The 16,792-nt window shown below is 36.7% G+C and overlaps 1 protein-coding gene across 5 annotated transcripts in view; it reads right to left on the bottom strand.

Moving 5' to 3' along the window:
- PRKDC (protein kinase, DNA-activated, catalytic subunit) overlaps window positions 1–16,792 on the bottom strand; it is an 89,499-nt gene that overhangs the window by 49,340 nt on the left and 23,367 nt on the right. For 4 of the 5 annotated variants that reach the window (XM_054815147.1, XM_054815149.1, XM_054815152.1 and 1 more), the window contains 17 exons: window positions 16,623–16,730; window positions 15,587–15,813; window positions 15,081–15,175; window positions 14,011–14,110; window positions 12,914–13,047; window positions 12,155–12,409; window positions 10,798–11,024; window positions 9,706–9,914; window positions 9,431–9,563; window positions 8,206–8,364; window positions 7,682–7,885; window positions 5,681–5,866; window positions 4,600–4,704; window positions 3,463–3,630; window positions 3,052–3,179; window positions 1,824–2,031; window positions 531–709 (listed from right to left, as the gene is read on the bottom strand). In XM_054815147.1, the coding sequence (XP_054671122.1) occupies window positions 531–709; window positions 1,824–2,031; window positions 3,052–3,179; window positions 3,463–3,630; window positions 4,600–4,704; window positions 5,681–5,866; window positions 7,682–7,885; window positions 8,206–8,364; window positions 9,431–9,563; window positions 9,706–9,914; window positions 10,798–11,024; window positions 12,155–12,409; window positions 12,914–13,047; window positions 14,011–14,110; window positions 15,081–15,175; window positions 15,587–15,813; window positions 16,623–16,730 (2,825 nt within the window). The remainder of the gene's footprint in view (window positions 1–530; window positions 710–1,823; window positions 2,032–3,051; window positions 3,180–3,462; window positions 3,631–4,599; window positions 4,705–5,680; window positions 5,867–7,681; window positions 7,886–8,205; window positions 8,365–9,430; window positions 9,564–9,705; window positions 9,915–10,797; window positions 11,025–12,154; window positions 12,410–12,913; window positions 13,048–14,010; window positions 14,111–15,080; window positions 15,176–15,586; window positions 15,814–16,622; window positions 16,731–16,792) is intronic. The other variant, XM_054815148.1, reaches the window with a different exon arrangement.

The raw sequence follows: 16,792 nt of genomic DNA, 5'->3' as shown, positions 1-16,792 counted from the left end.
TCAAACAAACTAAATAATATGAATTAGCATATATATTCAGTGTTTGTCTTTTGTGCCCCTCTGCAGTAGTGATTAAACCAAATTATACTTACTGAGTGTGCTGCTGTATTATGAAATGTAAATGAAAATCCATCCCATCTTCTCATTAATCATATAAATACCTATCTTACAACACAGAACCATATTCTACATAAAAGCATAAGTATACTGAAATGATGAAAACCCAAATTAAAGGCCAAGAATCACACTGAAAAGCAAATATAAAAGCACAAGCTTAACAAATAGGAAAAAAAATGGCAAAAACAGGAGGCAAAAGTTATCCTGACATAGGATTGTAGTCTACGCTAGAGATCATTCTATCAATGCAAATTCAATATTGTGTATTCTATTTAAAAATCAAAAGCTACATCACAGATTACATTTACCCTTGAACAAATCAATCTTCTGCTTTATACGGCATACTTAAAAAGTGTATCTGCCCAAAACCTAATTAAAAATTACAAGGAAATAAAAGAAATAATAAGTCTTACTTTATTAGTGTCTTGGTAAGTTCATTTCCTTCTACACTCATGGAGCCACGGTAAGCTTGGTTAATTTTAGAGTCCTTGGAGTAAACATCCTCTTTTGAAAGACGCACATACATCACTTCTAGCAGCTTGTAATACCCCATTTTTTTGGTAACTTGTGTATCAAAAGTGTATTCATTGGACTGGAAACAAACAAGCAAAACCTCAGAAAGAGATTTCCTGGATCCTGCCCTTCGTAACTAGCTCCACAGTTACTCTACTTTCTACTAAACAGCCTTCAGCTTACTTCTGCCTTCTAGAAGAAAAGAGCTGCTGATAATAAAAGACTGGAAGATCCCAAGTTCCTGTGTAATACAGTTATTAAAACCATGTTGACGTGCTCTTTATCAGGTGAGCTGTCTTAAGTACAATTGGCCTAAATCATTATAGTGATATTGGAGTTAAATAAGCAGAATACCAAGTAACGGCTCAGACTCTTGACATTTGTAAGGAAAACATACATACCTGTCACCATACTGGGTATCATTCACAAGATTCTTTATGCACCTCACTTTCGTGCCAACATTTACAACAACAGAAACATGGTGGGGGTGACACTACATAAGTCTTGGGTTTAGCATTTTGTTTTTAATAACTATTACTAAATTTGGATCATTTCAGCATCTTGTTTGTCCTGCTGCCTTGGAACAGCTGCATCTGCAAAACCATGGGAGCGAAGAACTACAGCAAGAGGAGAGACCTCCACTGACAACAAAATCATTGCATGTAACTATACTCTAAATTGGAGGATTGGCTGTAAATAGAGAAAGGAAGATTTGTGCTCCCAATTCATTGCTGAAGGATCTTTGCAATGATTAGAAGGTGTATTTCTTTCTCTAGAAATAAGGCACCTAATTTAAGAGCTTTCATTACAAAGGTTGACTACCTGTCTCCTACAATGTAGTAACAGGCTACCGTTTTATACAACTTCTATATTTCAAAGTTAGAATGGGTTTTTGCTTTTGACAGAACTTCGGGCCCCTTCTAGATATATATTGATAACATTCCAACTTCAATTTTTACACACAGTAGATATGCAAACATACATTAACTTCAAAGGAACAGTGTTTTGGGGAATAAATAAAAGTTTCTTGGTAATAATTAGACTATGTAATTGGCATAAACTTCTGCTCCGAGATACAGAAAACTGCAAAGCAAATGGTTTCAATTAGTGTTTCACTCAAAGTTAAGCAAAATGTACATACCAACACCAACATTTTATTAGACATTCCCCATCCTAAAAAAAGTAATTCATACCTTTGTAAACCTGGAGTTAAGTGTATCCATAGCCTGTACTATAATCTTGCCAAAGAATTCTCTCAGTGCATCCAAGCTGCAGTGCCACAAGAGGGTCAGGAGGGAGCGATCCATAAATGCTTGACGAGTAGCATTTGAAAGGAGGACTTCACTCTGGAACATTTTGTGAACAGTGTCCAACAGTATCACTTGTTTGTCAGTGGTGCTCCTAAACAAGATGGAAATCTCAAGATGAAAACTTTGCCCAGACTCCATTTATGTCTCAAACTCCTGTGACATTTAAAATTTTTATTGTCTGCATTCATACCCTCTTGGGTTATCATCCTACAAGACATGCAAGATCAGGTTGAATTGCCACTTATTGTGGAGCTCTCCAAAGAAAGTCTCAGCTTCTTACTCGGCAATAGATGGTAAACTAGTCTGTATATCTTTGTTAGATTAATCCAAAAGCAATCATTAACTTTCTTAGTTCCTTTTCGGTGAACAACCTAAAAAAAAATTTATCTCGTACATGTCAAGAATGGATGCAAACAAGAAGGAAAAAAAGGAGACAACACTGTTATGAGGTCCTTCTGTGGCCTATCAAGTGTTTGACTGCCAGATGAACTGTTGTTCTGAATACTTTTATAAAAGCCAAAATTTTTAAAAATGGGATTTGGACATAAGGTGAATTACTTTGTCCAGGAAACTACATGCTCCAAAACAGTCACTACTTAATAGCCCATCATGAATTGGAATATTTGGTTTGGAAGAGACCAAAGATAATTTCTGTGCAATCAGAGCATGACTGTGTTCACAATTTACCACCCTGGAAACATTCAATTAAATAAATGTGCTGTTGTATTTTCAAAGGGGTTGAACAAAGTAATTCACTATCAGTTTAAGAGCTATTTACTTAAGTGATCGTGTGGTTATACAGGAATAGCAAATATAGGTATCACAAACAATTACTATCTTCAACTGAATTCTGCCAGAACAAGCTAATTTACAGCAGGATTTACAAAATTTGCTCAGGCATTGGAACTGTCATCTGGAAGTTGGTGCCACTTGTTCGCACTTCAGAAATATTTTGGGAACGTGAAGACAAAAGCAGAATCTGAATTAAAAATATTATATAAAACTTTATGGTGTAAATCATCACTATTACAAGGACAACATAATAGAGAAGCACATTTGCTTCGCCAAAATTCAATGAGAACAAGAGCAAAATCCAATAGACTAAACTCACCTTCTCGAAATTCTTTTGAAGCTGGCTTGAAATAAGTCCTCCATGAAATGTCTGTGGTCCCTACAGAGAACTTCTGTCATCAACTGCAACAACATTGGACTCTGAGACAATTCTAATGCATCTAAAAACTGAAAAGAAGTACTGCATAACATAAGGAGCCACACTGGATCAAATTCAATCTAATTATGTAATTATTTTTCAGTACTGATCAGAAGCAGATGCATGAAAGGATATATTTATTTAATGTGTATCTGTACATTAGACTTCTGGATAAAGACATAACTCAGAAACAGAAAAGCTGATTTCCTTATGTGAACTGAGAGTCTCTCTTTAATTCCAGATCCCGTGAAACATTGTTTCTAGACACAGTTCACTTAGGATTCCAATTCCATATTTGTTAAAAACACTGACCTTCTTAGTGCAGTCTACATAGTTATTGTGCTTCAAAGTTCCTTTAGGAAACTCATCAGACCTCATGGGAAAATTGAAAGCTACCAGTTCATCAAGAGCATTCTTAAGGTCATTAAGTTTTTCTCCAGTCAAATTAGTGAAGAAGGGTAGAATTATCACTGCTTGGCCCTGAAGGAAAAAGCACAATGCAGTTTCATCCTAAAAAGCTGAACAGGACCACAAAATAGCTGCAGTGGCTGTGCTTACTGCTTCAATGGCTCGGCATACTGATAAAGATACGTTATGTAGCTGCTCATCTTCCAGGTGCTAGTTCAGAAAACAACTTTGGTCACTGCTGAGTGAGAGTTAAAAGCTAATTAATATCTCATGGCTGACATGGCTATGAATAAGACTTCACTGGCCTTTTAAGCAAGCATCCATTGTCACACGTGTCATTGATTTAATGCACCACCTGCCAGCTAAAGGAAGATGCCAAACTTTATTTACTTTGCATGCACAGGCAAGTACAAAACTCCATCTAGCTAAAGGTAGGCTGGCAGAGCAGCAACTACGCAAAGATATTTCGTAAGTACAACATTTTTAATCTTCTAGTCCAAACCTTATGCTCCAGAATCTTTTCTAACTTCCACTTTCAGAATGCAGTACTTTATCTCCCCCTCTTGACCAAGCCACATATAGCAGTTAATACATTAGTACCAGTCTCATACTTGCAGACATGGACATTAAAATCATGGCAGACGTTTGTAATTTAACCTGCAGGAAATGCCACTCCTTGCTAAAAGCCTGATTAGCTGTCATTTCTCAAATGAACACTTCAGAGTTCTAAACAATTTGCAACTGACAGTAAATTTTTTCCTTGCCTTTCATCTGGGCAAGGAAAAGGAAGAAAAAAAAAAAAGAGCACTGAGCACCTACCTAAAAACAAAATATGACACCTGTGATATTGCCTTCTATCTGAAGAACAAAAAGAATGATTTACAATTTTTAGGATGTTGAACAGGAGGATAAAAACCAGAAGTGGTGTCCATGTTACTGTGCAAACTAAGGCAAAATTTAAGCCCAGTAACAGGGAATTTCATGAATGACTAACATTCTAATCTGGGGAGGGCAGGGAAGCCACTGAAGTGAGGAATTTACCTTAAGATTTAAGCCTAAATTCTGATCAATGAGTAGACTGGTATAGGTATTAAAAACAGCTGTAAAGGCTTCATGACTGGTATTGAAAGAAACTGAAGAGTCTATCTGGAATGACAGAAGAAATAAAAAAAATTAGGGTTTTTTTTTTAAATGAGTCAAAGATATCATTGTATTAATGAACAATAAAAACCCCATGAGCTATAGAATTGTTTATTTCCAAAAATACACTGAATTAACAGAAAGCACATACAGAGTGATTTTGGTTTTAAAAGGACTATCAAAAAGAATTCTAAAAGCTCCTACACAGTACAAACAAAATCAAAATGTTGGATATTTTCCAGTTCAAAAAAATATTAAGCTCCCTCTCAAAGCCAGATTTCCTACTGGTCACCTCACTGCCAGCTAATACAGCAATACAGCTCACATTCTGTGTCCTAACACATACCTTTAAAACAATTCAAGTTTTAAGTAATTAATTATAAAAAAGAAAAAAATTCTCAATAAGTGATCTTTATGTATATTTGCGTACAGCTACTTTTACAAGTTCCTAAAAATACCCAGTAGGATAAGTAGATACATTATGTTTTCAAAATAGAGAAAAAAAGAAGAAAAAAAAAAAAAAGACTGGAGCCCCAAAGTAACAGAAATTAAAGGTCTTTGAAATAAAGATCTTTCTGCAGTCTGTTGATACAGGTAGAACTCCTCTATTGTGACTTTCTGGATTCCAGCATGATCAAGAACGTTATGAGAGGCTGCTGAGTTTCAAAATTTAATCTCTGCACTTGTAGCTATTCTCCAGACAGAAAAGAGGCAGCTAAACCAGGACAGTATTTAAAAACAAAAAAAAAGGTGGGGGGGAGCAGGGAGGCAGGCAGGGAGCAGAAGAGCAAAATCTAGTAATTTCTGCCTGTCTAAATATTTTTGTACTTTGCAAATAAAAATAAAATAATCAGATTCTGATATTCCCCAACTTTTTTTTTTCCAAACATAAAACATCAGAATAAAATAGCATTTCTTTAAAACAAGATACAATTCCAACAGAATTAGAAAAGTTACCTGGATTTTATAAAGCAACACATACCTGCAGAACTTTTGCCAGCAAGGTCAAGACTGCCATTTTGCTCTCGGGAGCTGAACCTTTGGCCCACCAGCTGTTCAGTTTCTCCCAGTTTCTTAGTACAGCTGTAACGAGTTTCACTCCTTGCTGCTTGCGTACAGTACGCTCCCTAAAGCTCTGATCTAACATGCCGTTCAAAATGCTACCAACCTGGAAGGAAAAGCAACAGGTAGATTCTTGCATCCCAAATGAAAGGATGACAGGATCACTTCACTGGATTCACATAGCAATGCTAGATTTAAATCTCAAAAGGATACAGGAGGAGTCTCTCTGCAGGAAATTAAAAGCACACACTTTTCAAAAAAAAGACTTCTATCCAATTTACTCCTGTTTCATTCAGAGTACAATGTAGCAATTCCTTCCCACACCTTTTGTGTGAATACGGAGAAATAAATGATAATCCTGAACAACTCTAAAGATCAATACTTGAAAATTTTAGTTAGTGTGAAGCTGAGAAATTGGAGAAATAGCACATATGCTAACTTATTTGCATACATTTTGAAAAGAAAAATAAACCATGGCATACCAGATAGGAACTAAGTATATGCCAATCTCTTTTCTTCAAAAACCAATGGTCACTGACTTCCAAACCTGAACTCTGCATTCTCCTCTTGAATAGTTGGCAACCACATAATAAACTGGATTAATGTTATCTACCTTGTGATTTCACCAGATTTGGATGGGTACAGTAAAATAAACCTTATTTTTTCTTCCTGTAGATCACAAATGCATAAAACTAAAGAACAGATATCTTACAAACTGTAATCCGTAATATATGTTTTAAGTCAGGCAAAGAACAACAGCAGACAACAGAAAAGTGTTTGTTTGACCCAATTACGCTATTTACCTTAATTACGTTAATGAAGTAAAGACTTTTAACACTATTGCCACATGTAGACAGTGTAAATTAGTAGCCTATCATTTATCAGAGATACTTGTAAAAGCAAATCTATTGTGACATGCTCTGCACAGGGAACACTATGAAGCCATCACAAGAACCAGCCTTTTAAAACATGTATGCATCTCTCTACAATCAAATTAAACGATTTCTGGTATCACAAAAATTTATGCTCCCAGTGTTTTAAAACGTTACTTGGAAGTAACGCCTTTAAGCATAACATCTTGGATTAAAAAAAGATCCAATTATTTTTGACAGGATTATCTATTTTCCTAAGCATCTTTTTAAGCAAAAGGTAAAGTGGCCTTTTGATCTTTCTTTTTGATCCTTCTGTTTGTCAGAAGCAATAAAAGAAGGCTTCTTAATTCTAACACGCTTCCTTCGTGGACCTGAAGGTGAGATCTACGTTACTAATTAGTGTGGACCAAAAGGAGAAAATCTGTTGAGCAAAACAAGTGGTGCTGAGACTGAGTACATGGCATCTACCCTGTATTTATTTCGGATCACAGGGGAGTTGTGTATGTGTTTGTCTCTCTTTTTAATACTTCGATCTAGCTCTACTCTAGTCCTGTGGACTAAAAGCCCATTAGTGGTTGGAGTTAATTTTCCAGGTCAGTTTTATCCAAAACAAATCCAGACCACATGTTCTGGGACCACTCACTCTACAATGAAAATCAAAGCACAATAAATGGGAACAATCAGACTTGCTTTGAAAGGATATTCTTGATTTAAAGTACTATGCAAAAAAAAAATCCTGACATTCATAGATTTCAGGATAGGTAACAGGTAAGCACTTTCCAGTCAGTTTGACATGACATGACAGACACCCTAAGTTATGTCAGGTTGCCAGACATCACGAAGGTAGCGCCCATAGGCACCAGTAGGCCATGACAACAAAAAAAACCAAACAAAAAACCAACAAACTATCAGTGTAATGTTGTCTGAAGTGCAACCAAATGCACTTTTTCCCCACTACACACTCAGTTACATCCACCTATAACAACAAAAAAAGTGTTCCTTCTAACGTTCCCATTTGACTTTGTCCTTTTAAAGAAGTCATGTCATACCATTTGGGGATTGCTGACAGATGATTCCATAAGCTGGACTATGATCACATCCAGGTTTTTCAGCAGCTGTTGATTGATTGTTTCTGAGAACAGGCTGTAGAAATACTGTCCATGACAGAAGTTGATCAGGTTCTTCTGTGATGCTCCTGATATTGGCACAGATAACACCACTGTGTTCAACAGCAGACTTACTAGCTCCTCACACTGTGAAAATTAAGGTATAGAGACAGTCATCTCAAGCACATTAAGTTTCACTCATTTCTTACAGAAGCATATGAATTTTTTTAAAACTTCCATCCCAAACTCTTTTATGTTACCAGAAAGCACAAAAACAAAGCACAAACAGAATACTGAAATGCTTGGTATCTACAACTGTCACTCAATTAAGCCAAAGAATCCTTACAGTTCCTCTGTAGGATTATGAATAAAACATCAGCCTCATCTACGCAAAATATGGGTAGAAGACTATTGATGATGAGTATTAAATGATGATTCATTATTAAAACTGCAGAACTGTATCCTACCTGGTCATCAATAGCAAATGCTAGCTGCAGAAGTCTATCAGCTAATCGCTTACTGCTGATGTCCAACGATGGAAGAGATATCCTTTCACCCCCAGGTGCAATACCTTTATAAACAACTGAAAGGAGCTTAGAGCCAACTGAGAAATGAGGCCTTTCATCCTACAGGAATAAACAAACAAGTGACAATTAATATAAGCTGAAAAAATAACACAAAGGCCTTCCAATCCATCTGTATAGCTGATGAAAACACTTGAACTCCAGTTCATTTTCTTATAAAGCGATGCAAATATACCATGACAAGATACCTTTCTAACTGAGGAACAAGAATTTTAAGCAGACAACCCTGTTGTGTACAAAGTTCAGAACAAACTAATAGTCATTTGAAAATCTTCAGAAGATTCTGATCCTCCTCCTTATTTTTTTCGGATAACAACACTACTACAGAAATAAACATAACAGCTTAGTCAGAATGGGTGGGCCATGAAAGGTAAACCATGCAGCTCCTTGAATATCACCATCCTACAATCACAGCTCTAGCTTTTGTTTAGATGTAGAGGATATATTGCAAACACCCCACAGAAATTAAATAATTTGTTACTTGCTAAATATAGCCTTGCTCACCAGTAGACAAATTCTCTCAGTCCTTGTGGCTGTTGCATAGCCTGTTTTCCTTCAATTGCCGAAAGTAAAATAGATTGACTACAATCAGAAGCTTAACAGAAAGAATTCTTTTGCGTAATATATCCTAGATCCCCACCCCCCAACTGCTCTCCATCCTGTTTTCCTGCAACTCAGACCCACTATATTGCTTCTGGCCAGCCAGAATGTAATCCTTTTCTGATTTCCCTCATCACTTAGAATATTCTGTTTAAAAACTATAGAAAAATGCCTCCTTTATAGGATAGTAAATCCTGAGTTTTTGAGCTTTCAGTCTTGAGAAGCTCACTAAAAGGAAGTTTTAGGTAGATTCTGGTTGCCTCCAGGCCCTGGAAATTGGAGACAGACAGACATAATTATGAAGATCATTCAAACCTCAGTATTGCGCTACTCAGACTTGTAGAATAAATATAAAAAAATTATTTCTGATCCTATTCACACCAGCTTTTCACTGTTGGTCTCATTTTACACAACTTCATCTGATCTGTTCTGTTTTCATACTGGCCTTTAACAGAGCAAAAGCTCTGTATAAAAAATATTCACTGCTATTTTCTAGATAAACAATTACCTGATTGTGAAGAACAGAATGAAGCAGGCCAGATTTCTGGAGTTGCTTGCAGGCAGAAAGGACAGCACTAAGCCTAACTTGATCAAAACGTGCATCTGAATTAAACAGATCAACAGAACAAAGGTCCTCAAGGCTAATGAGAAAAGAGAAGCAATATCATTACATTGGTGGGAAGCTCCACATGCAACTGTACACAACGTTATTTACTTTCCATTTCTCATGGTGAGTAGTGGCTTTTGTTCTGGATTCATGCTTACCAGAAAGCCTCTACTTACCTCTGTGGCGTGATTCTCTTTTTTATGCACAGTGTCAAAGATTCTTTATAGGGAGACTTCATCAAAGCTTTCATGAGTCTTACTGAGATATCTGGCAGATTTTTCATGACTTGCACGTCAGCAGTGTTAAAGCCTACGTGTGATGGATCACACACTGTCATCACCAGAAGCTCTATAAAGCTTGCATTAAGCAATTCCTTCTCAAGTAGCTAGAAAGAATAAAACATTAAATAAAAGCTTTATTTAAAAATCCACTTAGATTTCCCTATTTTATTCTTCATAACTTATCATTAGTCCTTGTATCTAAAATGAAACAAAACATGGAACAGTAACTATTCTCACTGACATTCTCTTTCTCTATGAAATGTCTGGCTGTCAATCAATTGTGCTATTACACAGAAATTAAGTCTATAAAAATATATATAAGATAGATACTATGTCATCAAACCACACATAAGATCTTTTATGTCCACATGGGCCTGTGTCAGTCTTGATTATACACCTGTAATCACCTTGAAATCCAGATGTACACCTCTGTGCACACTATTAGAAATTAACTTGAAACAAGAGACAGTGACAGTCTCAGAACTAAACCTGGTGGTGTAAGTTTCGTAACAGACTCATAGGTACTATATAGAATTAAATACAGTTTATAATGCACCAAAGCTAGGCAAATGGAGAGACTTGAATATTTATACTTAATTCAAGAAACAATTGCCACAATCTGCCTTCCTGTATTTTAAGCAGCTGTCACCTCCACACATTTAAGGCCATAAGGAGTCATGCAGGAAACAGCCATTGCAAGTACTCCATATAGAATAACAATCTCATAGTCAATATACAAGTGGAATATACAAGAAATATTAATTCCTCTAATCAAAATGACATCAACTACTAAAATTCAACTGTGCAATATAATTCTTTTCAGTTACATGTGAAGACCATAACAGTTTATGACACTTAGTCATCAATTTCAATTAAAGCACCACTAAAGATGATATTCTCCAGCAAACTAACCTCACAATGAAAACACAAACCTTTAACTACATATAAAGTTAGTGTCTTTTATCCACTACAGATTTCAGTGCTTACCTTCCAGAAATCCTGCTGGCACGTTTCCAGGATCATGGTGACAAACTCCATGATTCGGACTATAATTGTACACTTGCTGTAATTATACAGATCTCTCTCTTGTGGACTGAACATGCTGCCTTTTGAACTGCAATCAAAGCATTGCTCTGCTGCGTGGATATCACGTAAAGCAATAGTTTCAAGGAAGAACTGCACAGCTTCCAAGAACGAGGATCTTTCATTTACACCTGAGAAGAACCAAACTAAGTTGAAATGATACAGCAGCTCTCAACTTTTAAATATATTATTTTGTGTTTGGAAGAAAACAGTCGAACTTAGAAAGTCACCACATCTCACACCGGTATTTTCTGGAAGTCCTATGCCAGTTCCAAATATTAACATTCCGGGCAGTGGAGGGTAGCTTTCTATTTACTAAACATTACAAGCACTTATTAATAATGATGATTTAGGCATGTGTAATAAAAAGGATAAAAAATTTAAATCCCTAGTTCTGAATAATGTAGCCCTATGCTAACTGCATCCAACAATGATCTCACAGTATTGTTTTAAACCAAGACAGAGATGACACTGACAGACAGACTACCTAGAACTTGTACAAGACTGAAGTAACTACATATGAAATACTATCAGTGAGAAAAAGCATTTTGTTTAGACCTGCATGAATAATTAAAAGAAAAACTTTCTGAGAGACCCAATGGCTACATAAGGTATTACTATGCACCTGATCAAAATTCAAATACAAGGCCTTGGGACCTGATGAAATTGAATCATCAGGAACTGAAGAAAGTAACATGTTGTTGTGGTTTAACCTGGCTGGCAGCTAAAACTACCACACAGATGTTCGCTCACAGTCCTCCCCCACCAAAGTGGGATGGAACTGGGGGCAGTCCAGGACACATGTACAGGGCTTGATGGGAAAAGGGGACTTCTTTCATTGCTTTCTGATAGCTCTCTCCAGACATTAATAAAAAGCAGGTAAACGGCTTTGAAGGATTAAAAAAAAATAATTAAAAAAAAAAAAATCTATCGCTCTCCTCACCAGAGGGAAATTAGCTATACAGAATAATTTCTGAAGTGACATAGAGTAAAAGAAGTTGCTGGTGAGTGGATGACAGACACAGAAATGCAAAGGTATATTTCTAGGACTAAAAGGAAACATATCAAGATACACTATTAACAAAGTAGTACTTCATGGAAAAACATCCAGTACAACTGTCACTGCAACCTTTGGGAGAGTTTGTAAAATTCATCAATTCTACATTTAAGAAAAAAGCTTAAAGTCCAAGTCAGGAACTCATCTCGGATGGGCTTTGCATAACAGACGTGAATGAACCTAATGCAACAGTTAATCACTCACCTAGTATTTCATGAGGTTTGATCATTCGCAGCTCAAAGAATGTATTGTAGCAGTCCAGTGCCGCTAAGAACATATCCATCCACCGCATGACAGTCTGTAAACTGAAGGGCTCCTGCATACCATGGAGAGTTGGCTGAGAAAGGATCCCAGATGGACTTTTGGCATCGCTGCCACCTCCTTCAAATTTGTTAATGAGGAAAGAAATATCTCGGTTTTTCAGAACATCAGCCAGCCAAGAAGATGGAGACTTGTTTCCTGATAGAAATAAAACCAGAAATATAAATTCTCTAGGAAAAACACATTTCAAACTAGCAAGGAATTAGAGGCCAATGGACTGACATGCCCAAACTTTGTGTTTTAAACTGGATCTTCTAGCAGAGAAGGTATTGGTTCTGGTCTAGCCTTGGTCATACTACTTAAATTACCCACAAGGAAGAGGCCAATTTGTGAGACACTCCCACTAGTTACCAGTCAGCAAATACTGCCTTCATAGCTGTTCTAGGCCTGTAAGTTCTCCTTCCTGGCTGGAAGGAAGTTCACAATAAACCCCTCTTCTATGCCCACAAACCCTGAGTTTCTCATAATACTTAATTTCCAATACGAGCAACTACTCAGTTTCTCTTTAACAGCACTGAGTGAACAGACATTTACTTCAAAAATAAATTTTCTTGCAATTAATACTTTGCATAGAAAACATAGAGGGAAGGTGTGCACAGTATTTAGAAAGCAAATATAATAGTGCATTGTGACTTAAAATACCTGGTAATAAAGGAACAAATTCATAGAAGAGCTCCATGGCTTTGTGTCGGCACTCTGTCTGAGGTCGTCCACATTGCGCTAACAGCCACATGACAAGGTCCAGAAGACACATTGACTTAGTAGCTGGAAATCCTCTGTGCAAAAATATTAAGGATTAACAGTCCTTGTGACATCTACCAAGAAGCCATAGTCTTCCAGTTGAAAAAACCAAAATGTTCCATGAGCATTAAGAATGTACTTTTATTCATCTAACCGCAACCCATCTGCACTACAAGGAAGAGCTCTTCTACAAGCATGTCTTGCACTGCATTCCCTTCTCCTCACTCTACTTTGGATCTCCAGAGCATAGTCTTTGTGGCCACAATTTAAAAAGTAGAATTAGGTCTCTTCTCAAACACTCAAAGAGACAAAAATGGAGATTAAAGCTTAAATAAGCCAACACAGTTTTTCCCCATCCCTAATTATCTAGTCTCCTAACTTCCCAAATGCCATACCAGTGAGTTAACTCTCAGACTCCACTTGCCTGTTTCTTTAGGATCACATTATAATTCAGGTAAAAACGGACCTCAGGAGGTCTCTAGTCCAATCTCCTGCTCCAAGCAGGGTCAGCTATGCAATCAGACCAGGTGACTCAGAGCTTCATCCAGACTGATGAACCCAGTCTTTGCTCTTCCACCTTTTTCACTACCCTTCTTTAACTGCTGATCATCCTGTTGAAGCTCGTCCTACTTCTGCTAATGCTTAACAGCAATAAGAAAGACTTTGGAGGAGTTTCCTCCAAGTGCTTTGTAGCACCAGTGCTAATGTTGTTACAAACACTGCTGTGAGGGAAATAAACTTCGCTTTTCTGCCTATCCCGGCCAAATTGAAGCAAGCTCACCATGCTGGAATAAAGAATGATCATCATGATCCTCTAGTATCACATCCAGCATTTCCCACCAGTGGTTCAACAGACATATCAGGAGAACTGCATCAGCAACAATCGCAAGATGAATTCCTCGTTCAGAATCCCAAGTGTTTAATGGAACTACATATGTCGTTAATTAAAATGCAGTATTAAAAAAGCAAAAAAAAAAAAAAAAAGGCAAATTGCTGACCGTGGTATTCGTCGTTTTCCTTCCTTGTTCAGAGAAGGTGCTTTATGCTTGATTATGCGCTTCAGGTGATTAATAGTATCACAACATTGTTGAGTGGTACCTGTCAGAAAGAGACAACTGACATCTATAAATAAATGCTAGTAACTTGGTTAAATCAATCGAGGTATTAGCACTATAGAAATGGTGCAAGAGACTTACACACAGGATAATGTCTACCAGCTCCACTAATGTGTGCTTCTACAATAAATTTTTCAAGGAAGGAGAACAAAATCATAAAAAAGCGGACAGGTCAACATGGCCTTAGCCAACCATGAGGCCTCTGTTATAAAACTGTGTGTTCTACTTTCTGCGATCATGCTTAAAGAAACTAACATTTTCCCATATGAGTATTTCTTCTGAGGCCACTTCTATCATATCCTGAACTGTTTCTCTGAAAGAAATAAAGCTTTGTAACATCAGTTTTTGGTTTTATGTTCTAACTACTATTAATTGATGAAAGTCAGAGCATTAAAAAAACAGAGGGAGAAAAGCAGGTTTAGTGAAGAATCATCAGTACTGTGAAAGAGGTCCTAGATTCTTCACACAGCTACTTACTGTTGTAGAGAAGAATGACAAGGCAACCAGGAAAGGGTACTACAAAATGGTGGAAATCTTCCATAGAATATATAGAAATGTCAATTTTTGGACCATTTGATTTGTTATAGAAGAGCAGACTTTAAGATTCCTATCAAGCTACATTTTTACACTGTAACTGCAAAACCAGGACTCAAATCAGAAGCACCACTAGCATTTCTAGCGTTACTACGAAACTGTAAATCACTGTAAATGTGAAAAGGTTCTTTCTCCTGGGCTCAAAATGTACCACCTTTGTATGTTGCAAGGAGATGATTCGAAGAGTTCCTAACTAGATATCAAATGATCTCTCTACCACTAATGAAAAATAATCCTTCCTCTGTTGCAAAAGTAAGCACATTTATTTTTCCTACAGTTATAGTAGTTTTTCTTTTTTAATCCAAGATTCAACAGGATGGCTTTTTTCTTTATTCCATAGTTAATTAATTATAACTCACCTAATGATTTCTCATCTGTATGGGTTAAGGCCAGACTTTCCAGAAATACAACCAATGCTTCAAAAACAAACTGCTCCACCAGAGAATCTTCTTCCCTTTAAAAATCAGGAATAAATTTGATGAGAAACATAAGTAGAAGAAGCACTAAGTGTGAAATTCCAATTAAAAACCAAATTAAAATACTGTAGAGATAAACTGCATAACAAGTTAGCACAAAAATACATCTAAACTGCTCTAAAAAAATAGCAGTGTAACTTGCTGACCACCTTTAAAAGGCATAAATAACTTCCCACAAACTTGTGATAGAAGTTTCAATTTATACACTCCCCACTTGCAGAAAGCCCAAACTACAAAATCATTAAATTAAAAATGAATAAGCAGAGTAACTCCATTTTACAGCTATCATCTACATTAATAGAACGAGTATCAGTGGTGACTGAGTTCCACACTTAAATTCTTTATATTTCCTTGAACCTTCAGTCCAAAGCTAGTTACTGTTTGCTCACCTAAATTCTCTGTAGATGCTGTTAAAGGCAAGTGCTGCACCCAGTCTCTTGAAAGCACTGGGATGAAGAGCAAGACTATACAACCGTTTAAACACCGACTTGGTGTTTGCTGGGCTTTTCTCCTGCTGTCTCGGTGTTGTCTGCTTAATAGACCATTTCAAAAATTCTCGTATGCACTGACCACAGAAATCTCTCAAAGTGCTGTCCACTGGATCCACTATGCCACTCTGAAATTACACAAGATTATTTTGTTACAAGAATGAAAAAACCCCCCACCGTTGTCTCATACAGTATTAGGGCAGCTTATTTACACAATTTTATTTGTAAGTTAAAAAACTGTACTCACAGTTTCCCAGAAATAACAAAGCTTCAAAATTACTACTCTCCAAGGGAAGGGCAGCATTTCCAGCCCTCACAGCACTGCATTAGGCCTCAAAGATCCAGATTTCTATTCCTGTCTCAGCTACCAGTTTAGGAGTCTTGTCCAAGTCACTTCATTTTCTAATGGACCACTTTCTCTGCTTTAGAAGTGGTGTGACAACACTGACTTTCATTTACAAAAAGTACTGCAAAACCTCCTGACCTACCTTGCCTCCGACCACTTCTGCTCAGTGCAAAAGTCAGTTTTAAATTAAAAGCTTTTGCACTTGGTGAAAGAAAAGAAACTTAAGAGAAAAATTAAGCACACATCAAAAGCAACTTTCATTTGGGGGCGTGAATGTATTTCAGTAGTTCCTTGTATACACTGATGATAAAATGAGTGTTGCATTAATCTTATAAAGACTCTAAGGGTGCTACACCTGCATTTTGAGAATGTCAAAGAGATAGAGAAATCCATCATCAAAATCTCTGTTAGAAACAATAAACGGTCATTAAAAAACCAAAATAAATTGATAAATTGTTTTCCTTCTTTCAGACAAATAAAGAGCCATTATATCTGTTGGCATGTTCCTGGTTCTTTCAGTAGTAAAATGATCCTAGTTAAAAATAAAGTCACATGGCACAGAAAAAAGAGAAGAAACGCTTATGAACCTACCAAGATAGCTTCCAGGAACGCCACTGTATCTTGACTCTCAAATTTTTTGTTGTTGGTAAACCAGTGAATGAGTTGCATGACTAAAGGCTCGTACAACTGTCTTGTTACCTAAAAAGAGTAAATGTCAACTGTATTTCTAGGATTAATATATTTCTATGCTCTTCTGCTAT

The sequence above is a fragment of the Grus americana genome, chromosome 2 (assembly GCF_028858705.1).
Source record: "Grus americana isolate bGruAme1 chromosome 2, bGruAme1.mat, whole genome shotgun sequence".
Classification (NCBI taxonomy): Eukaryota; Metazoa; Chordata; class Aves; order Gruiformes; family Gruidae; genus Grus; species Grus americana.
This window is presented reverse-complemented; position numbering and strand designations above follow the sequence as displayed.